At 38.7% G+C, this 22,982-nt stretch overlaps 1 protein-coding gene across 2 annotated transcripts in view; it reads left to right on the top strand.

Annotated features, from left to right (window-relative positions):
* RMDN2 (regulator of microtubule dynamics 2) overlaps nt 1–16,071 on the top strand; it is a 40,267-nt gene extending 24,196 nt beyond the window's left edge. The window contains exons 5-10 of one of the 2 annotated variants that reach the window (XM_037528213.2): nt 7,517–7,592; nt 8,407–8,484; nt 11,003–11,101; nt 14,469–14,522; nt 14,605–14,685; nt 15,696–16,071. In XM_037528213.2, coding sequence (XP_037384110.1) covers nt 7,517–7,592; nt 8,407–8,484; nt 11,003–11,101; nt 14,469–14,522; nt 14,605–14,685; nt 15,696–15,749 — 442 coding nt within the window. In that variant the 3' untranslated portion in view covers nt 15,750–16,071. The remainder of the gene's footprint in view (nt 1–7,516; nt 7,593–8,406; nt 8,485–11,002; nt 11,102–14,468; nt 14,523–14,604; nt 14,686–15,695) is intronic. The other variant, XM_037528212.2, reaches the window with a different exon arrangement.
* Nucleotides 16,072–22,982: the final 6,911 nt, after the last annotated feature.

The raw sequence follows: 22,982 nt of genomic DNA, 5'->3' as shown, positions 1-22,982 counted from the left end.
CATGAGTAGGATATACAAATTTCACAGGGCAAAGACAAGCCATTTATAATGTAAGAAAGATTTAAAAAAGGGAATTTCATTACTTAAATGGGTATAGGTGAATGTCTTAGAGGGAAAAAATTATTGAATGTATGTTTTAGTTTAAATCCTTTGTATATTTAGAATTGTAAAACATAAATAAGAAATATGTTGTTTTCAATTAATGCTTCCTTTTACCTGTATTTCCATGTATATAATGTTTTTTTAGTTTCTCTGTTGTTTTTTTACTCCTGAGTAATACAGGTACACTTGCTGCTTAGGAAGATAACATTAATTTATCCCCCTTCCCTCAGCCCTAGGTTTCCAGAAATGCACCCCAGTTTGAAATTATTTTATTTCTCTGGGGCACTCTTAGGCAGAACCTCTCCCAAAGGCTCACTTTCTATAAGACCACGTTTGTCCTAGGAAAGGTTTATTTTTGCCCCACCAAAGTGAAGTGCAAACCAGTTTCCAAAACAGACCTATTTCTTTACTCTGCTACCAGCAGGGGGAGCTCCACTCATAAACTCTTATCTTAAAAGCTTTCCTGGGCAGGAGTCAGGTGTGTAACCCTTTTTATGTACCCTAAACACCACTAAACACATGCCAAAATAAGATTATCTTTTGAAACCATCTTCACTTGACCTAAGGTGAAATGCAAGTCTAGCCCCAATTATCTCCCATGAAAAGGTAAATGGTGGAATCCGTAAAATCCTAACAATTCTATCAACAGAAATTCTCCCTCCAGGTCTGTTCCTTCCACAGTGAATTCTTTGTGCTCACATAGCCTATAGCCAGAGATAGGTGAAGGGTAAGCTTGGCAGAACCTGTGAATCATTTCTTTAGTGTGTCATGTATGGGTACTGTGTTTGTGTGTGTGTGTGTACACACACCATGTTACCACATCTTTATTCACTCACTCATCTACGGACACAGGTTGTTTCGATATCTTAGCTATCATAAATAATGCTGTAATGGGCATAGGGGTGTATAAATATCTTGAAATCCATTTAATGAGAACAAATTATGAGAAAAATTACTATTAATTCTCTTAGAGAGTTTTTAGTCTGTCTTTCCCAGTCTGGCTACTTCTTCTTTGTTCATCTTTTTGTTCTGAATTAACTTCCTTGTTTATAACTGTGGGGTTTAATCTAAAGTTATATCTTACTGATGCACACAGAGTAATGATCCAATTGTGCCGCGGACCAGCACAGCAGTGAGCGATGAGGCTGTCTCAGGGTTGAGAGACTGCGCAGGGTGGTCAGGGATTTGGTTAAAGAAATGACAAACAGACACACTTCAAGAGTGAAAATCTGAATGTGATTTTATTTGAGTTGGTGACCAGTATATATATGTTTTCTAAAAGCATAGGAATGGCGAACATCAGTGAAGAAATCAGCTTGCTTATAGGTTTAGCTTATCATTGACAGGGCAGTGATTTATATCTGGACCCAGGCGCATTCCTAAGTAGTTAGGCTATTAATTTTTCTTTTTGTTTTATATGATTACTTTTTGTTTTAACTACTCACTATTACTATTAATTAACACAGGTGAATTTTACTTTTCACAATGTACTATTTTTATCATTTAGATTAATACAAACAAGGCTAAGTATACAACGGAGAAATTATTAAGCTAGCAGTTCAATTAATACACAGAGTTTAGTAACGTTTCATTTGAATCAGCCTAGTTATTAGATTTCGCATGTTCTTTTTTTAATCGGCAAACCAATGACCTTTTAAACAGAGAAAGAGAAAAGATTTTAGAGAGACAGTTGTATTAGAATAAAGTTTGTGGGTCTAGAGAAGGTGAGATAAGTTTCCTAGCGGACAGCGTTCCTGTAGTGGCTTCTGGTGGTCGTTATCTTTCAACAGGCTTCCGTCTTATCTATGTCTTCAGGCGATTTTTTGCTGTTCTCCTCCTGCGTGCTGGTTGCCCAGCCGGACCTAGGGATTCCTAGAGGTCACTGCAGGAGGAGGTGCAGCAAGTATATCTTCAGGGGGTTTTGCTGTTCTCCGCCTGCGCGCTGGTTGCCCAGCCGGACCTAGGGACCGTGGCGCAAGCCATTAGCCCTAAGGGTCACTGCAGGGGGGTGCAGCAGGTCCTCCTTTGTTTTTTTTAAAACGGAGTTGGTAGGCGTACATGTCACGTTGAAGGCGGTAGATCGACCTGTGAAGTGAGCGGACACAGAGGGGAGTTAAAAGACAACGGAGAAGGACAAGTAGGGAAAGAGCAATGAAGGAAAGAACAAGATGATACCAGTGAGTAGGAGTCAAAGATTGGAGAGTAGAAGCTAGAGAATGGGCAAAGGAAGAGACTGAAGTATCCAGATGAGATTTACTGACAGCAGAAATTTCAGATTGGAGAGACGAGAGGTCATGAGAAAGGTCATTGTTACGCCAGATACCCAATAGGTGATGTTTGGTAAGATTCCAATGTAAGGAAGAGTTATAATGCAGAGGCATAACGCAAATGAAACGAAACTGAGCATGGCATCGAGTAGACAGTTGTTGTTTGAGGAGTTGAACCTCATCGCCAATAGCAATAACAATTTCTTCCAGAGCATTTAACTGCCGGACCTAGGGACCGTGGCGCAAGCCATTAGCCCTAAGGGTCACTGCAGGGGGAGGTGCAGCACAATTGTCTTTCATATGATTTCTTATTTAGTATTAGTTTTTTATTTAAAAATAGTAAAGTCGGGTCTCCCTGGTGGCGCAGGCGGTTGAGCACAGCGCTGTGAAGCTGTCTGCAGTCTCTACAGCGCCAGTTCGATCCGGCCAGCCAGCAAGGGTCCCACATGGTGCAGCAGACCTCTCCTGCCACGCCCGCTGCTCCCCTCAGCAGCGTATTTCATCAGTCTGCCTGTTCTGTTCCCCGCTCTGTCTCTGGTGAATTCTCTCACCCTCCTGTGCATCTGGCCTGTACCCCGGTTCTTGTATAAATCAATCAATCAATCAATCAATCTTTTAAAAATATAATTAAGTCTACTCAGTTAACACTAAATTCAAATTTCAATTTTACCTTAATTCATAGAGCTTATTATAATGTGTCTACTGAATATAAGAGTTCTCATTCCATAAATAGTGGAGGTTTAAAGTGATGAAAAAAGAAAGAAAAACTTTGACTTAAGAAACAATGGATGAAATTTAGGTTAATTATAATAAAATGTCGAGAAAAGATCTTGTTCTGCTGGAATCTTTCTTAATATGTTAAGATATTTTTTCTTTCATTCAACATCACAAATGTTGACAAACTGTAGCCTATAAGCATAGTGACAAAGTCGAGTACTTATAACAGACTCTTTGACCCTAAGATTTAAAATGTTTGCCATCTAGCCCTACAGCAAAATTTTGGTTTATAAGGTTATGTCATAGTTTATATGCCCTCAGTTTGAAATAAAAGATGCAGAGTTTATGAGTAGTTACTATAAAGGATTGACATTTGGGGGAATAACTGAAAAACAAATACCATTTTAAAGACTTGTTTTTCATCTTCATCTTTTCTAAAGCAGAATTGCTTTGTATATGAGCTGTATCAGCTTTATCAACTTTCAATAAGATCCTATTGTTTTTGTTGCACCAGCCTAAAATACTCCTAAAATCAAGAGAGTGAGATCACCAATAGATTGCAGTTTTTTGGCAACAGGCTTGTCTCTTGTGCTTTTCCCTCTCTCGCTTTAACCCTTCTTCCTCCCCTTCCCCTGCTGTGTGTCTCAAGTTATAGTTTGCCTGCTAGTTTTCTTTTTTCCCCCATTTTATGGCTAGAGTAGATAAGGCAGTGTGCTTGTGTGTAGGGTGGTAAGGAGGGCTACTCATAACCAAGGATCAAACAAGTGGAAAAACAAAATCCAGTTCTGGGATTCTCTGGTGGCACAGGGGGTTGAGCGCAGCACTGTGAAACTGTCCGCAGCCTCTGCAGTGCGGGTTCAATCCCAGCCAGCTGTGGAAATACCCACATGGTGGGGCAGACCTCTCCCGTCTCACCCGCTGCTCCCTTCAGCAGTGTTTTCGATCCATCTGCCTGTTCTGCTCCCCGTTCTGTCTCTAGTGAATCTTCTCACCCTCCTGCACCTCTGATCTGTACTCCAGTTCTTGTATGCATAAATAAATAAATCTTAAAAAAAAACAAAAACAAAATCCAGTTCTTATATTCTTACATACTGAGTGTCCCTTCTATACAATAGTCTTTCTCTGCTTTCTTGCAGTATAAATAGCATTGACGCTGAATTGTCTTTCTTACTACTACAGAAAGCTAATGAGGTTATTCCAGCAGTTGTTGAAACAGGATGTTTGTCAATTATTAAAGATATAGTTCAATATCAATACAAAGAAAATACAGAATTTTTGTGAAAGCTTAGTTAGAATGACCTCTAGATGGAGGTAATAGACCATATAGTGAATCAACTTTCTTCAGAGTTCCCATCAACCTGAGAGTTTATGAAATACAAATTACAATCCCATTTTTTAAATGAAAAATACATAAAAATAACTCATGCATGCACACACATGTGTGTGCACGGGCACACACACACTGAAATGGGCGAAATTAATTGCCAGAAAAGTGATCATTCTTTGAGGAAGAGAGGTCAGGTAAACTCTGAATTTATCATGTGTAGAAAGATAAATAATATTTTAGACTATTAAGAAGCATATTTTAAAAAGATTATGAAAAACTATAAGTCCCTAGTGAAGTTTTTTTATAAGAAAAAAATACAAATTTCATATAAAGGTATTCATAGTTCATGGATTTTTTTTCATCACTCAGAAACTTGGAGAGAACGTGCTGAGAGAGCAATATAAGAACAATATAAGAACAATACTAGCAATATAAGATTGACATAACTAGTTCTGATTTTCAGAAAATAGAGGATTGATGCCACCACTAACGATGAGTGAACATGTGCTCTTCTGTGATTCCAGCAGTCAGCTAGATTGTTCTTTGAATTTCTGGATGAAGATATTCAAATAGACCCAACATAAGATATTTCTAAAAATGTGACATGCTCTTTTACTTCTTTACTAGTAGGTAGAATAGGGAAATTGAGCTCTATCTATATTTAAGCAAAGCATCAAGGTAAGTTCACATATAAATTCTTGTGGACAAATGTGTGGAAATATGGGCAAGCAACTGCTGGCTTGTCCATGACGATGGAAAGTTTGGAGCCAAGTTATTCAGCAGAATAGTTTTGGCTATCTCATTGTCAATATAGAAATAAGTCTAGGATTCCAGGATGAATATCTTACGTAGTAGTGTACTCAGTAATTTTTTCGGGTAATGAAGATTTTGAAAGCATGCTTATAAAACTTGCAAATAACACAAAACTGGGGGGAAAGGCATTTGATGGGTGATAATAGCAATTCAAAATTTTTTCACGTGTTGAAAAAGATACATAACCAGGTGTAAAGTAATAGGAATAAGTGTGGAAGGAAGGATGGAGAGAAAAATGTCAAAATGTAAGAACATTAAGAAAAAACAAATAGAAATTTGAATAAAGTGTAGAGATCACTTAGTAATGTTTTAACATTGGTTCATTGAAAAATTATGTACTGCTATCATATGTCAACATGTGGTAATGTAGTAAATGTACCATAGCCTGTAAGGTATAAACAGTGGAGGAAACTGGGTGTGGGTCTACAGGGACTCTGTTCTGTCTTTACAACTTTCCCGTGAATCTCAAGCTATTTTAAAATAAAAGTGTTTCTTTTTTTTTTTTTTAAAGATTTATTTATTTATTCATACAAGCACTGGGTACAGTCAGAAGCACGGGAAGGTGAGAGAATTCACCAGAGCCAGAGGGGAGGAGTGCAGAGCAGGCAGACTGACGAAGTACACTGCTGAGGGGAGCAGCGGGCGGCAGGAGAGGTCTGTGTGCCATGTGGGACCCTCCTCCGGTGACCGGGGAGCAGCCGGGGATTGAACTGGCGCTGCAGAGGCTACGGGCAGCTTCGCAACCCAGGGCTCAACCGCTGCGCCACCGAGGAGGCCCAAAAGTGTTTCTTTTTTAAAGTGGCTTAAGGTTGGTTTTAAGCTCAAAGAATTTGGGAAATGGCGATTCCCATATCAAAAAATGAGGAATTTAAGGATGCAGTTGTGTGAAATTTTGCTCCCCCATCTGGAACTCTGGGAGGAATGACAGAACAGAATGACAGTCTTTCAAAAGAACACAGGGCAGCCGAAGGTGATGCTAGCGGTTTTCACAAGGGACCTCAACAGTCATTTCCAGCAGTCTTTCCTTAAAAGTTCAGTCTCTGGTAGGTGCAGACAAGTATGTGAAATACAGTCTGATTTTAGAATTTGTAAGAAGTAGTAGTATTTCCTGATCTGGCTACATTCTTGGATCATCTTTAATAGGTTAATTTAGTCATCATTTTTGCTCCTAGAATAGAAGACTTTTTGGTTATAAAGAAATTGGAAATTAAGAGGTCAAAAAAGTCATCACTAAAAATGGTCGACTAATTGGTTGTGTATAAAATGAATGAAATTATGTGATCTTTGGTGTCCAGGAAGGGTCTTCTGCTCTAGATTAAAAAAATTGTAATTTTTGTACCTAAAAGTTATGCTTATCAAGATACTCAAAATTACATCTCCTATTTGCTGTTATAATAATGCAAGTGAAAATTAACACCTACTCTTAAAATAATTCCAGTAGGGCCTCCCCGGTGGTGCAGCGGTTGAGCGCTGGGTTGCGAAGCTGCCCGCGGCCTCTGCGGCGCCGGTTCGATCCCCGGCTGCTCCCCGGCCTCCGGAGGAGGGTCCCACATGGCGCGCAGACCTCTCCTGCCGCCCGCTGCTCCCCTCAGCAGTGTACTTCGGTCCTTCTGCCTGCTCTGCTCCCCGCTCTGGCTCTGGTGAACTCTCTCACCCTCCCGCGCTTCTGACTGTACCCAGTGCATGTATAAACAAAAAAACAAACAAAACAAAATAAAATAAATAAATAAATAAAACATGCCTCTATTAAAAAAATAAATAAATAAAAAATAAAAATAAAATTTAAAAAAAAAAAAAATAATTCCAGTAAATGAGTATTTTGCCTCAGAAAGAAACACCATGAAATAATTGAAGACCTTTGCACAAAAACACTCTGAATGTGAAAAGTAATATATTCCGGTATTTAGAGTAAGCAAATTGTTGAACAAATATTGCACCCAATTTACAGTCAAATAATTATATCAATTTTGTGTTCCCAATGGAAAAAAGAAAGCTTTACAAAAAATCCATGGGATACCCTTTTCTAGTTATGTACTGAGGGATTGAGGCACATGGGGGATTTTTTTGGAAAAGTATATTTTAAAGTTATCTTTAACTTTTCCTCATTTTTAGTCATGATATTTATTTTATTTTCAAATGACATTAAAGGAGACCATGACATCATTATTGACCTCATGTTAATATTAAGTATTTATTGTTGTTAGCGTCCTGGCACCTATATGAATACTTTGTTAAACATTAATGAATGTCAAAAATTCACACAACACCCACTGTTTCTTTTCCTTTGCAGGTATGCAGTTTTATGTGGCCACGTATCTGAGTTTGAGAGCTTACAAAACAAAGTGAACTATGGACAGCACTTCAAGGTATTTCTTGATATTAAAAATGTATTGGTGTAGCTTCATGTTCCACTAACAGGTATTAATCAAATGATTCAACAAATTAACTACTAGTTACTAATCTTTGATTACTCAGAGCTATTCTGCTTGAATTATTTTTTTCTTTAAATGAAATGGCAGTCTTTAAATAGTATTGTGACAAAAAGAATTAAAACTGTGGGTGATTTAAGATGATCATTTTAGATCCTGAACGAAGTCACATAGTGCATGGGTATTATTTTTTTCAAAGACAGAGGATTAGCTTATTTTTCACGAGATCCTCACCATCATAATTAGTTAATATTTTCCACATGTTGACTTGGTGGGAAAAGTAGAATCCCCATCAGAAGTGCCCTGTAGGGATGGACAAAGAATTCTTTGCTTTCCAGCTTCCTATAACCATTTTGACAACACCAGGTGAGTAGTTTCCTCTCCCACCTAGTTCTGCTGTTCTTTCCTCCATTATACGCTAATCATTTGCTATGTGTAAGTTTGCCTCTGAATCAGTAAGTGTTATCTAGGCAAATTATGGATGAACATTTGCCTTGGATGTTTTCTGTTTTTATAGTAACATTTTGGCTTTAAATTATCTGTAGCCTAATTAAATCATAGTCACAGTTCTGGTTCTAGCTGCGAGCAATTGTTTTTGAGAATTGAATTATTGGTAAGACTTCAATTAATGATGGGGTTTGGGGGGGAGGATGAGACAGCACTGTAAAGCCCCTGTGAATTCACTGAGTGCACTTCTATCCAATACTTCCTGTAACTTGGGAGATGATATTTCTTTTGCATTTTCTTTCAGGACCATCTAGATAAGGCAATCTTATTTTTACCTGAAGAACCCTTTTTGTATTACCTCAAGGGAAGATACTGTTACACTGTAAGTTAAATACTTTTATCTATAAATTTTATTTGAGTATACTAAGATTACGTATTTTCAATGGCTTTTGCTTTACCAGATGCCAATGGTAGGGAAAATTATAAACTCAATACATATTTGATGAGTTTATAATTTGTATACTAATGTGATTTGATGTATTTTGTCCTTACTACAGCAGTCACATGCTTCCTTTGTGCTCTCTCCTCTGCATTTGTGATGTGCACCCTGGACTGGAGCACTCATCTCCATTTTGTGGGAGGGATTTTTTTCATTTATCAGACTATATTGAGCATAAATTATGTGCTCACTTGTGTTAAGGTTAATAAAACACTGTCCTTGTCTTCAAGGAACTTGAAGGGGATGAGAGATGCAATGAATTAAGATAGATGCTAAGTTGAAGGCCCAGTGTCTTAAATGACTTTAGTTTACGGAATGTTAGCAGAATGTGAAAATGTGTGTTGAGATTTATGAAAAAATTACCTTGAAGAGAAATGCTGTTTCTGAATGAGAAAATTAGGGCAGGCAAGAAAAGTCTTTTAAATAGTCTTGAAAGCGATAAAGAATAAATAAAGAAGGAAGATCGTTTTTATTGATCACCTATGGTGTGCATTTAATACTTGATATTTCTTATTTTATTTAGTACTTCTAATAGTGCTATAAATATTTTATATTATTCCAGCTTTAAATATTAAGAATCTGAGTCTTCATGAAGGTGGGTAATGCCCCCTAAGATTTAAAAACCGTCGACTCAACATCACATGAGTCTAGTAGTTAAACATATATTATTTATTTAGGCTTAAAAATGCCAAGAAAGAAATTTTAATTCAAAATGAATCCTAATCTTCAGACCATAGATAAATGGCAGAAGCTAAACCTCCTGGAGGAACACACCTTCTCAGAGTTATAAAGTTGTAAAAGTCTTGCAGCATGGCCTTGCATTGATGAGCTCACAGTCAGAAGTAGAGGAATACAAGAGGAAATAAGATGTCAGAATGACAAGTCAACAGAAGCGAACAAAAAAGAACAGAAATAGACCTAAACATATTTCAGATTTTGGAAACACAGAATACAGAATTTAGACATCTATGGATCATGTTTCAAAAAATTAGAAGAATTAAGAGGAAAAAAAACAAGAAGTATGAAACTATAAAAATGTCAAGGAAAATTAAAAAAATGATGAAACAACTTTTTATATAAAAAGTATATTAATTGACAGTAAAAGAAAACTCAGTGGAAAGGTTTAATAGTACATAGCCAGGGCCTCCCCGGTGGCGCAGCGGTTGAGCACTGGATTGCGAAACTGCCTGCAGCCTCTGCAGCCGGTTCGATCCCGGCTGCTCCCCGGCCACCGGAGGAGGGTCCCACATGGCGGCAGACCTCTCCTGCCACCCGCTGCTCCCTCAGCAGTGTACTTCGGTCCTTCTGCCTGCTCTGCTCCCCGCTCTGGCTCTGGTGAATTCTCTCACCTCCCACGCTTCTGACTGTACCCAGTGCATGTATAACCAAACAAACAAACAAATAATAAATAAATAAATAAGACATGCCTCTAGAAAAAAAAAAAAAAAAAAAAAAAAATAGTACATAGCCACTCCTTAAGAAAGAATTCATGAACTCTCAGTCTAAAAATGTTACCTGGAATGTTGTCCAGAGAAACAAAGAGATGGAAAATATGAAAGGAAGAATTAAAAAAAGACATGGAAGTGAAGTAAGGATACCACTAGTGGTAAATTTTAGGTAACTAATAAGACAAGAAACAAAAAAAATACATAAAACTTTGGAACCTCACATTTAATCATCTTGATCTAATAGACATCTATGAAAATATGTATCTAATCATTAAAGGGTACATGTTTATGTGGAATGTTTTCTAAATTCGACTTTATGTAAGGTCGTAAAGCAAGTCTTAATACATTTCAAAGAATTGATATACAGGGTTTCTGATCATAATGCAATTAGAAATAAAAAGGCAAAGCAACAAACATACATCTTGAAATTGGATATCATGGGAAAGGATAATTAAAAACCAAAAGGAGATGCTATTTTAGTCTTACCCATTGGATAAAATTTAAAAGTATCTATGTGAGATAATTTCTTTTGGAGATGCTGCTCTTTGGATCAGGTTGGGAGCATGAAATAGGCAAGAAGAGGGCAAAGGCGGGTCTTAACAGCTACTGCACTCTTTGCAGAGAATCACCGTGTGCTCGTCTCAGATTCACCATCAGAACAAACAAAATCAGCATTACTTCCTACCCCTCCCCTTTTCTCTGATTGAATACAAATCTTCTTATGTGTATTTCCAATAGGTTTTTTAACCAGTGGTCTTTGAGTTAGTTTGTCAGAATTGTGGAAAAGAAAGACAAAATATGACAAAGGCAATAAATCTCATATATTTATTATTTATGAATATGTTTCTGTATATTATATGATGTACATACATATATACATACCTAACTTGGAAATGATTATTTATTCAAATGGTGAACAACTTTCAAAAAGTGATGCTGCTCTATATTTGCAGGTCTCAAAACTGAGCTGGCTTGAGAAAAAAATGGCTGCTACTCTGTTTGGAAAAACACCATCCTCAACTGTAGAAGAAGCTTTGCAAAATTTCCTTAAGGTATATTTTGCCTGTCAGTTATTTGAGTGCCAGACTGGCTGCTCTCTCCACCTGTCCCTCCTACCTTTGTTAATGAAATCTTTCTCCTCTCATGAGTAGACCTCTTACTGAAGCCACAGTTTGAACCCTATGTTTGGCATGTTCTGTTCGAGGGCTCTTGTAATGTGTTTTAAATCCAAACTATTTCTCAGTGCTTCAGGCTACACTCTAGGTCCTAGGTGTGGCAGCCCTGACTACCAAATCCAAAAGCAGCTCTCCAGGTCATGGGAGTATGTGCAAGAGCATTCATGCCCTGATTATTAGACTTAGGTCCAAAAATTCTTGATGAGGCTAATATGGAGACAGTCTAATCTTAAGGAACTAAAGGATGCAAAAGGAAGAGTTATTTCGTAAACCACTTCATAAATTGCAAACAGTTCTCTGGAACATTCTTGGAGCATCAAACCAAGCCAGCATTTTTATTCCTGTTTTAAAATGTATAATTGCTATGCTATAAAACTGCCTAGTAATATGTGTGGTGCACACATGCAACTATATACACATCCATATAATCAACTTCCTATTGGGCTAATCCTGTCCCCTTTCCAGGGAACCAATTATAGAATCTTGAAAGATGTCTTTTCTTTCCCTTCCTACCTATTTCAGATTTGTAACCATATAGACAAAATTAGGCCCTGAATGGTATTGTCCACCACATTGTACTTGGTGATATTTTTTTGTTGTTGAGTATCAATTTTGTAGAACTGAGAGGGAATTGAGCTACCATACAGTCTCAGAGTGTAAATGAATTTCCTCATACTTCTCTGAGCTAGCTACTGGCTTCTCGAGTGCTTAGTGGAAAATTTAGTGTGCTGAGATCGAGCACAAAAGAGTTCTAGGACGATCCTTTTCTTATTTTTTATTTAGTATGATCCTTTATGTTAAAAAAGAAAGGAAATCAAGACCATAAGAACTTAATTTTTTCGAGTGTCACACAAAAATCTACAAAAGAATGAAGTTTGTGACTGCATCATCCCCATATTTTCACTTTCTACCACTGAGAATTAATAGTTCACTTTAAATGTTATAAGACTACAGATCATGGTATATTTGAGATAAATGATTTATAAAAGATGCTAAATTATAACAAATTAAATATTTCTTCATAATATCAAAGTTATAATGGGGAAGGGGGTCATATTTTCAATACACTGCACAAAAGTTCTCTTTTTTTTTTAAGATTTATTTATTTATTTATACAAGCACTGGGTGCAGTCAGAAGCACGGAAGGGTGAGAGAATTCACCAGAGCCAGAGCGGGGAACAGAGCAGGCAGACTGACAAAATACACTGCTGAGGGGAGCAGTGGGCACTGCTGGAGAGGTCTGTGCACCATGTGGGACCCCCGCCGGGGATCGAACCATTGCTGCAGAGGCTGTAGGCAGCTTCGCAGCCCAGCGCTCAACCACTGCACCACCAGGGGAGGCCCTGCACAAAAGTTCTCAAGGTGCTTACAGACCTGAAATATTATAAGATAAAATCAAGTTATTAAGAGGCAGAATAATGTAGAAATAGAGTGGAAGCTCTGGAAACTCTGGTATCCCAGTTCTACTACTTACTGACTGATTAATATTGGGCAAGTTACTTAGCACCACTCTCTCTCTCTTCCCCAACCCCTCTCTCTCTCTCTAATCAATAACATGGAGATAATAGTACCTGCCTCATAGTGTTGCTGTGAAGATTAAATAGGTTAATAAAAGTAAATTGCTTAGTAAGTGCTCGATAAATCCTGTAGACTGTTAGCTTTATTAAAATGTAAACACCATAACTAACCATCTTGGGGACCTTGACTTAAACTCTGTCTGAAAAATCCATTCCAAGGTGCTTGTCAAAAGAGAGTGAGAAGCACCAGGAATGCTGCTCCCCATACTCCCTGCAACAAATTGAGAGTAAAACTGAAATGGAGAAACATTCACCTTCTAATTTTGGAAATTCCTGGACTGTTTGTGTCTTGTAAAACAAGCAATTTTTTTTTATAGCTTTTTTTTTTTTTTTAAGATTTATTTATTTATTTATTTATACAAGCACTGGATACAGTCAGAAGTGCAGGAGGGTGAGAGAATTCACCAGAGCCAGAGGGGAGAGCAGAGCAGGCAGAAGGACCGAAGTACACTGCTGAGGGGAGCAGCGGGCGGCAGGAGAGGTCTGCGCGCCATGTGGGACCCTCACCTGGTGGCCGGGGATCAAACCGGCGCTGCAGAGGCTGCGGGCAGCTTCGCAACCCAGCGCTCAACCACTGCGCCACCGGGGAGGCCCAAAACAAGCAATTTTTGTAAATATTTTACAGGTTCTCTAGGGTTCTGCATCCCTCTGGGTGGGGCAGGATCAGGTTGGGAGCAGACTTGCCTTCCATTTATAACTGCAGAAGCTCACTGTGAGGCACAAGCTGGCTTAGGGTCCCAGGAGAGCCCTCTGGTAGCAGTGCCATATACCGGAAAGAATTCTTAGTTACCAGTGATAAAGAAAAGGAACTGGTACACTAAAAATTAGTAGATGAGGAGTAAAGTACTTCATAGTATTCTCTTGTTAAAATCTATAAGTAGCTCTATTACTTGTTTTAAGGATTTCTCTTTTCCATGAAAGTACTTGCTATCTTGGACTTCATAGTATTCAACTAAAGTGGAATGTGTTGAAATAATAAATCAAATATTGATGTCGTGGAAGATATTGGCCATGTGACATCAGTCATGCTCCACTCCAGTTTTCTGTGTAGACTATGAAATGCCCATAGCTTGTTCTTGGGCATGTGTAGCAGCAGTTGGCATTGTTCTTAAATGGAAAAAAGGGAAAGCATAGAGATGGTTATACAAAGGAACCCCAAAGCCTTAGAGCATCTCATTGCTTTGTCAACTTTTTGACCATAAAAGTAATTTCACTTTAATGGATAAAGTCAAAAGCTATGTTTCTACCCAAAGTATACTTGAAATAAGATAATTTAGATATGGGGGGGCCTCCCTGGTGGCACAAGGGGTTAAGCACAGGACTATGAAGCAATCCTCAGCCTCTGCAGCATGAGTTCAGTCCCCGGCTGGCCAGGGAGCAACCCACATGGTACAGCAGACCTCTACTGACTTGCCTGCTGCTCCCCTCAGCACTGTACTTTGGTCAATCTGCCTGTTCTGTTCCCCACTCTGTCTCTGGTAAATCCTCTCACCCCCCGCATCTCTGGCCTGTACCCCAGCTCTTGTATGCATAATTTAGATATGATAAAACCAACCCAAATTCTGATACAATTTGCCTATTGTTTGATTTAGTGAACCATATCCTCTTCAGTGGCTACTACTATTGTTTTAATATTGCCCTGTTATTCTCTTTTCTCTTAAAATCAGGTTGAAGAACTAAACCCTGGTTTTTCTAAGTCCAACTACATGTACTTAGCCAAGGTAATGAAAATCACTATTTTAAGACCACTTTGAGTCCATTACATAAAAATGTGATTATCATTATATTGATTTTTTTTTCTAGTGTTATATAGATCTTGAACAGAAAGCTGAGGCTTTGAAGTTCTGTAACTTGGCATTGCTGCTGCCTTGTGTTACCAATGAGGTAAGTCCAAACAGTGACAATGGTGCTCTTGCCTTTTCAGTGCTATTCCAGTGTCAGACACCATCCACTGACTTAGATACATATGAAGTCTTCCTTTTTATGTTTTACTAAGGTAACATTTGTTTTTAGCAGTATGTTTCAGGTGTACATCATTGTAAATCAGCATCTGTATATACTATGTTACAATCACCAGGGCCTGGGCCTCTCCAGTCTCAGACTGCCACCTCCATATGTGCCTCTGCACCCACCTTCCATCACACATGTGCTTGGATCTCTCCCTTCTGATGCAGTCTGTTTTGGTCTCTGAGGTGCAAATAAATAAACAAAACAAATAATAAAGTCTTAAAATCTGACAGTGAAATCAGAGGGAAGGGGTTGGGGAAAGGAATAGGTGGAAGGGGTAAATGGATGTTGGTCTATGGTAAATAGACCCTTGGTGGTGGGCATGCTTTGGTAGATATGTATTAAGGTGTGAAACTACACTGCTGAAACTTAAATAGCATTGTAAGATAATTGTTACTCAATTTAAAAATGAAAGTTTCCCACACATACCCCTAAAAAAATACATATGGTATCCTACAAAGCACATTACATAATTTTAATCTTAAATATAAACTCCCTGATAAAGTCAGTATTGGAGTGTGGATTTTTCTGGAGGCTCAGATCTCTTCAAATCCTGCTGCTAGGGCTAGTATTACCTCCACATCTTAGTGTTGAAAGAGAAAGCAGTGTTATCCTTAACACGCCAGTAAGATGTAGTGAGTCAGCTTTCCTGGAAGGCTCTCCTTCCTGTGTTCCACCACTCCAGGCCTGGTAGAGGAAAAATCTGGAAAGAATTCCCTACCTTATCCCAATTCACAGAGATCTGAATCATGTCTGCTCCTTAGAAATTCCCAGTTACTTTCTAATGGTCTTTCAAAACATCCCCTCACTCAACAAAGGCCTGTCTCAAAGAACCTAGAGTATCAGGACAAATGTGATGTTTCACCATGTATATATTTTTTTTATAGGATAAGGATATACAGAAAATGGTGGAAAAAATGATCACTTCCTTGAAGAGGTAAATAAAAGAACTTACTCTTCAACAAGTCAGACATGGTCTACTAAAGGTTAAATTAATTAAAATTCTGGGTTATTTTTTATTATCCTTTTTCTTTTTGATGTAATAGTAATGTGCTCAGATGTAAAGGTAAAACCAATCTCTGCATTTAGTAGCACTACAAAACTAATCATGTTTTTTGGAGAATTCTATTTCCTATAATGTTAGTACAAAATGATCTTTACAAATGTATGCTTTAAATTTTTTCCTATCAATAAACAGTAGTCTTCAGTATATTTCTTTAAATAAAATATTTAAATTAGTGCAATGAAATGAACTCTGGTGAGTTATTGTTGCTTCAGTGGAAATTTTACAAAAGAAAATCATTTCATTAAAGTTGATGAAGAGTGGGGAAAAAATGGGAAAGGCCATGAACTGGTTACTGGTAGAAGAGAAAAAGTAAAGGAGATATATCATAATTAATAATGAGGAAGATTATTAATTTTTCTGTGAAATTTAATCAGTGAAATTATAATAACCTGCTGTTTTACTTTCAAATTAGCAGAGATTTTTTTTTTCTTTCAAGAAACATTCAGTGTTGGCAATGATGCTGTGAGGTGGACATTCTCATATGTTGCTGGTGAGGGAGTTTATTTTGACACAAACATTTCATAAAGTGTATCCAGAACCTTAAAAACATATTACCTCCTTACTCTCACAATTTCATTTCATGGAAATAATCCTAAAAATAAAAAGTACAATTATTTATACACAGATTCACAACAGCATTATTTGTTACAGAAAAAACACTATGTCCAACAATATGAAAGCAGTTAATCATATTAGACTATAACTACATTGAATTATTTTGACATTAAAAATAATTACAGAAATGTTATAAGAAAATGCCTGAGAATCTGAAGTGCAAAGATAAGACAAACTATTATATACATATCATCTCAACTATATGAAAATGTGTGTAGAAAAGGATCTATTGAAAATATCCTCAACTCTCCCAGATTTCAAGCTATAGTACAAAGCCATAATAATCAAAACTGCATGGTATTGGAACCAGAACAGACACATGGACCAATGGAACCGAATAGAAAACCCAGAAATAAACCCACAGATTTATGGTCAACTAATCGTTGACAAAGGAGCAAAGAATATGCACTGGAGCAAAGAAAGTTTGTTCAATAAATGGTGCTGGGAAAACTGGGTCGCTACATGCAAAAGAATGAAACTTGACTACTACCTCACACCATGCACAAAAACCAACTCAAAATGGATTAAAGAACTAGACATAAGACCTGAAACCATAAAATATATAGAAGGAAATATAGGTGAAACACTGCATGACATGCACCTCAAAGACATCTTTACAGACACATCACCCAAAGCAGTGATAGTGAAGGCAAAGATGAACAGCTGGAACTACATCAAATTAAAGAGCTTCTACACAGCAAAAGAGACAATAACCAAAACAAAGAGAAACTGGGAGAAAATTGTTTCTCCCCACCAACTGGGAGAAAATTTTTGCACACAACACTAATGATAAAGGACTGATCACAAAATCTACACAGAGCTGAGGAGAATCAACAAAAACAAAGTAAATAACCCAGTCAAAAAATGGGCAGAAGAGCTAAAAAGAAACTTCTCCAAAGAGGAAATGCAAATGGCCAATAGGCAATGAAAAAATGTTCAACATCACTTGTAATCAGGGAAATACAAATCAAAACTACAATGAGATACCATCTTACACCAACGAGAATGACACATATTAAAAAAAACTAGCAACAACAAATGTTGGCAAGGAGGTGGAGAAAAAGGAACTGTCCTGCATTGCTGGTGGGAGTGCAAACTGGTCCAACCACTATGGAGAGCTGTGTGGAGATTTCTGGACCTACTAAACATAGAGCTTCCATATGATCCAGCAATTCCACTCCTAGGTATTTACCCAAAGGACACAGAAACATTAATTCCAAAGAGCACCTGCAACCCTATGTTTATAGCAGCACTATTTACAATAGCTAAGCTTTGGAAACAACCCAAATGCCCAAAAATAGATGACTGGATCAAGAAGATGTGGTACATGTACACCATGGAATATTACTCAGCAATCAAAAAAGATAAACACATGCAGTTTGCGGCAACATGGATGGAGCTGGAAGGGATCATGCTCAACGAAATAAGCCAGAAAGAAAAAGAAAAATACCAGATGGTCTCACTCATAGCAGGAATCTAGAAAACCTAAATAAGGGACCAGGAAAAAGAATAACTATGAGAAAGAAAAAATCAAAATCAACATACAACTATGAACCAGAGACACACTATAGGGGGGTCAAAATAAGGGGGTGCAATTGTATGGGGAATATAAAAATTTAAAAAATTTAAAAAAAAAGAAAATATCCTCAACTGTAGCAGTTTATATTTCTGTGGAGTCCTGTTTTTATCTTACACCTCCCAACTTTTAATAAACTAAAAGGCATTTTTAAATTTAACTTAGCTCTCAGTGACCTATAGAGTGCCCATTATTCTTTAACCAGCATCATCCTGGAAATCAGGTCAAAATTGTATTTCCTGTTTACTATCCCAAATACATGGATATGCAAGCACACAAGCACACACATGCACATACACACAATTTCAAGCTGTCACCTAGTGATACCAATTAATCAAACTGAGCTACTCTCATCTTCTATAATAGTCTATCAAGATACCTGAATCAGTACACTGAGTCCAACCCACTTTCCTCTGACAAATGACCTAATACTGAAACTGCTGGTTAAAAGGGGCAAAAGTGTTGCAGTTCCCCTCACATCTACACAGTGAACTTACATATCCCTCTGCCTAGCTCCAAACAGTTAAAAGAATGTGCAAGTGGAGACAGGTGATGCAAACTGGCAGCAAATGACCCAGAACCAACCACATTGCAGGCTTTGCAGGAGCAGCTCATTCCAAATGAGCTGCTCATTTGTAGGAGCAGCTAAGAGGAACATTGAGAATATTCTTCATGGGTAATGATGGGACTTGGGACTTATAATTGGAATATGACGTAAGATCTAACCAGTTTTTATTTGTTTTAACAGAATCCTTATTTGGTCCCTGTGGTCAATATTTGTGGTATTTGTCAGTTTTTAAGATTCTATAATTTTGCTTCTATTTTGAAACACCTCAGCTACAATTTAATGGTTGATTAGAAAAATGTTGGAAAACAGTGATAGTTGCTGCCAGTTCTGCTCTTTGGGTGGAACTATGCCAGGATGTAATAAAATGTTTCCACTGTTGTTGATCCTGCTAGGTAAATGTACCTTTAACCGTTTTTCCAGACCCATCCAGAAATACAGTAAGTGCACCCAGAATGGGTGAAGCAGAAACATAGTAGCAAGGGAAACAGGTAATAACGGATCTCCTTGGAGGATTTTATCATGAAGATTTTCCATGAGGCAAAGAAAAGTTTAATTGTCCAATATAGTCAGCCATGGCTATTTGGAAGGGTTCAGATTGTCGGAGAGCGGCATGAAAATCTGACTTAGTGAGGCCAGGATTGATAATATCAGGATCCTGTGAGCATTTCGCATCTGAGCCATCCCTGTTCTGGAAGAAAGGTATGGACCTCTAAATGAGTGCATATTTTTTTTCTTGGGGTGGGGGGTATGAAATATCCATTCAATCACTCCAACAGCAGGATGGAACTGACATATCAGTCCTGTAGGACTATGAGGAGTGTTGAGAATAATGAGGTGAACTGGTTTGTTGAGGTACACATTCTGATGAGTGGACAACCATTGGTCAATTTGTTTAAGTTCAGATTTGGCCATTAATGAAAGAATTGGAGGAAAGGAGAGGTTGGGAGCTCCTTTAAGTATACCAACTAAGTGTGTTAACTGATAGGGATTCCCGTGAAGAGACAAAGCCAGTTTATATTGCCCAGTAATTTTTGTAAATCATTAAGCGTTAACTAGTCAGGAATATTAAAAGAAACTCTCTTTGGGCGAATACTCCTTTGTGTAATAGTGAAACCAAGATACTTTCAGGGTTCAGTCTTTTGAATTTTATCCGGTGCTATTTGTAGACCAGCCTGGGAAGTATTATCCAGTAAATGGGTGTATCATTTAGCCAAGGTATTAGCATCAGGATAGGCCAAAAGAATATCATCCATGTTGGTTTCACTTATAGCAGGAATATAGGGGAACCAAATAAGACATCAGTGTGAAAAAATAGTAACAGTACAAAACACAACAAAGCAAAACAGACCATTATAAATCAGAGGCATCCTGCAGGGGAGGAGGAGGGAGAGGGATCAGAGGGAGGGAGGGAGGAGCATAGGGGACTGAGGTGATGGTGCACAGGTGCATGGGGAAGGAAACTCTATGGGGACTACACCTGAGGGGGTGGGGGGAAGCAAATATTGTTTAAAAATGAACAATAATGTAAAAAATAAAAAAATTTTCAAAAAGAATACCATCCATACAATGATAAATGATGGCACCTGGGAATGCCTCTCAGGCCTGATCTGCATAACTTTGACAAATACTGTTTATCATTCCCTGAGGCAAGACTTCCACTGCTAGTGTTTTAGAGGAGCCCCTGCATTAATGCTAGGTAAAGACAAAGCAAATTTTACTTTATCTTCCTCATGTAAAGGAATAGTGAAAAAGCAATCTTTTACGTCCATAATTAAGAGATGATGTGCAAACAAATAAATAAAAAGCATGCCTCTATTAAAAAAAAAAAAAAAAAAAAAAAAAAGAGATGATGTCCTTGTAGAATAAGAGCTGGGTTAGGGATACCCGAGTGTAGAGCCCCCATTGGGATGATATGGGCATTAACCTGTCTGAGATCTTGCAGTAACCTCCATTTACCTGACTTTTTTTTTTTATTTAATTTTATGTATTTTTTACATCATTTTTCATTTTTGTACAATGTATGCATTTTCATCTTGGTTATATTCCCCATACAATTCTCACCCACCCTTATTTTGACCCTAATCCCTCCTCCCCTCCCTCGATAGTGTGTGTCTGGTTTGTAGCTGCTTGTTAATTTTGATTTTTACTTTATTATAATTACTTCTTTTTCCTGGCACATATTAAAAAAAAACTAGCTACAACAACTGTTGGCGAGGATGTAGAGAAAAAGGAGCTCTCCTGCACTGCGGTTGGGAGTGCAAGCTGGCCCAACCACTATGGAAAGCTGGGTGGAGTTTCCTCATTTACCTGAGTTTTTAGGTATACAAAAGATGGGAGTGTTCCATGGCTGTTGGAAGGCTCTATATGGCCAGCTTCTCTTTGTTCCTGCACTAGTTATTTAGCCTGATGTAATTTCTCTCCTTTTAAGGGCCACTGCTCCATCCAGTCTGGTGGCCCTGGGGTCCACCGTAGCCGGAGCGGTGACAGCGCAGCAGTGGCATTATGATAAATTTGGGGGCCTCTCTGGTGGCACAGGGGTTAAAGAGAGTGCTATCGAGCTATAGCCTGCCACTGCAGCATGCCCAGCCCGCCAGGGAGCTGACCTCTCCTGTCTCGATCCGCTGTTCTCCTCAGCAGTGTATTTCAGTAGGTCCGCCTGTTCTGCTCCCTGCTCTGTCTCTGGTGAATCCTCTCACCCCCACCCCCCCGCACCTCTGGCTTACACCCCAGTTCTTGTGTGCATAAATAAATCTTTTTTTTTTTTAATATAAATTTGGAGGGGAGGTTCCTGTGTAAAATTCCATTGGGTTAGACGATCACTCCCCCATAGAGTAACTAGGAGAGCTAGGACAAAGGGTGAGATTACAGCTGTTCGTCCCTCCGGGCCAAAGCATTTTAAAAGTTTTTTGCCCTCACGTGGAATTTGTGTTCCTCCTAATCCTGAAAAGCAAGAGGAACAAGTTTGCCAATTAGGTAACCAATCTTTGGAAGCTATCATGGTGATAGCAGCCCCAGAATCAATTAACCCAGTAATGTGGTGATTATCAACATTAAAAGTCAGAAGGGGTCTACTAGAAGAAATTTTTGTTGCCCAATAGGCATCAGAGCTACCAAAACCACCAGAATCTCACATGTGATCATAGTGCACCAGAATTTCACATGTGTGAAAAAGGAATTAACACTAATTGAGTGAGCCAGGTTCCAGAGGAAATAATGTGATATCCAGTACTGGTTATCATTAGCTTGATCTGTCCAGTAAAATCTGAGTCAATGGGGTCTCCCTGGTGGTGCAAGGCATTAAGCATCAGCACTGTGAAGCAATCCGCAGCTACTGCAGCACGAGTTTGATCCCAGGTCAGGGAGGTGACCCACATGGAGCAGCAGACCTCTCCTGTCTCGCCCGCTGCTCCCCTCAGCATTGTATTTCAGTAGATCCACCTGTTCTGCTCCCCACTCTGGTGAATCCTCTCACCCCCATGCATCTCTGGCCTGCACCTCAGCTCTTGTATGCATAAATAAATAAATCTTTAAAAAATACATATATATGTATGTATGTATATAGTATAAAAAAAAATCTGAGTCAATGATTCCAGGTAGCACTTGGATTCCTTGAGCTGAAAAACTGGATCTTCCTAAAATCAAACCAGCATAGCCCATGGGCAAAGGTCCACCTGCTTCATCTAAAATTAAATCTTGTGAAATTTGCAAGTCCAGCCCTGCATTGCTGGGTGTAGCCTTTAGTTCTGAGATTTGCGCTTGCAGGAAAGGGGGTGCATCTCTGTGGTTTCCAAGTCAGGGTTTGCATGTTGTACGTTCGAATCCCTTTTTTTTGATGGGGTGCAGGAGCTGGTGGCCCCCCGGCTCATTTCCTGAAATTGGGTTTCCTTCAGCATCATATTTGCAGTAACAATCGATGACCCAATGAAATCCTTTACAGCATTTGGAACATCTTTTTCTGGGTTGGGTTGGACTATTTTGTTGTAAATGGCAGTTTTTTTTTTTTTTTTTTTTTTTATAGAGGCATGTTTTTCTTTTATTTGTTTGTTTGCTTGTTTGTTTGTTTTTTGTTTATACATGCACTGGGTACAGTCAGAAGTGCGGGAGGGTGAGAGAATTCACCAGAGCCAGAGCGGGGAGCAGAGCAGGCAGAAGGACCGAAGTACACTGCTGAGGGGAGCAGCGGGCGGCAGGAGAGGTCTGCGCGCCATGTGGGACCCTCCTCCGGTGGCCGGGGAGCAGCCGGGGAGCGAACCGGCGCTGCAGAGGCCGCGGGCAGCTTCGCAACCCAGCGCTCTACTGCTGCGCCACCGGGGAGGCCCGTAAATGGCAGTTTTTAAGAAAAAAATGGT

This window comes from Talpa occidentalis, unplaced genomic scaffold, assembly GCF_014898055.3.
Source record: "Talpa occidentalis isolate TD23 unplaced genomic scaffold, MPIMG_talOcc4v2.1 talOcc4.5, whole genome shotgun sequence".
In the NCBI taxonomy this organism is placed as follows: domain Eukaryota; kingdom Metazoa; phylum Chordata; class Mammalia; order Eulipotyphla; family Talpidae; genus Talpa; species Talpa occidentalis.
The sequence above is the reverse complement of the archived record's forward strand: the minus strand, read 5'-3'. Positions and strand labels throughout refer to the sequence as shown.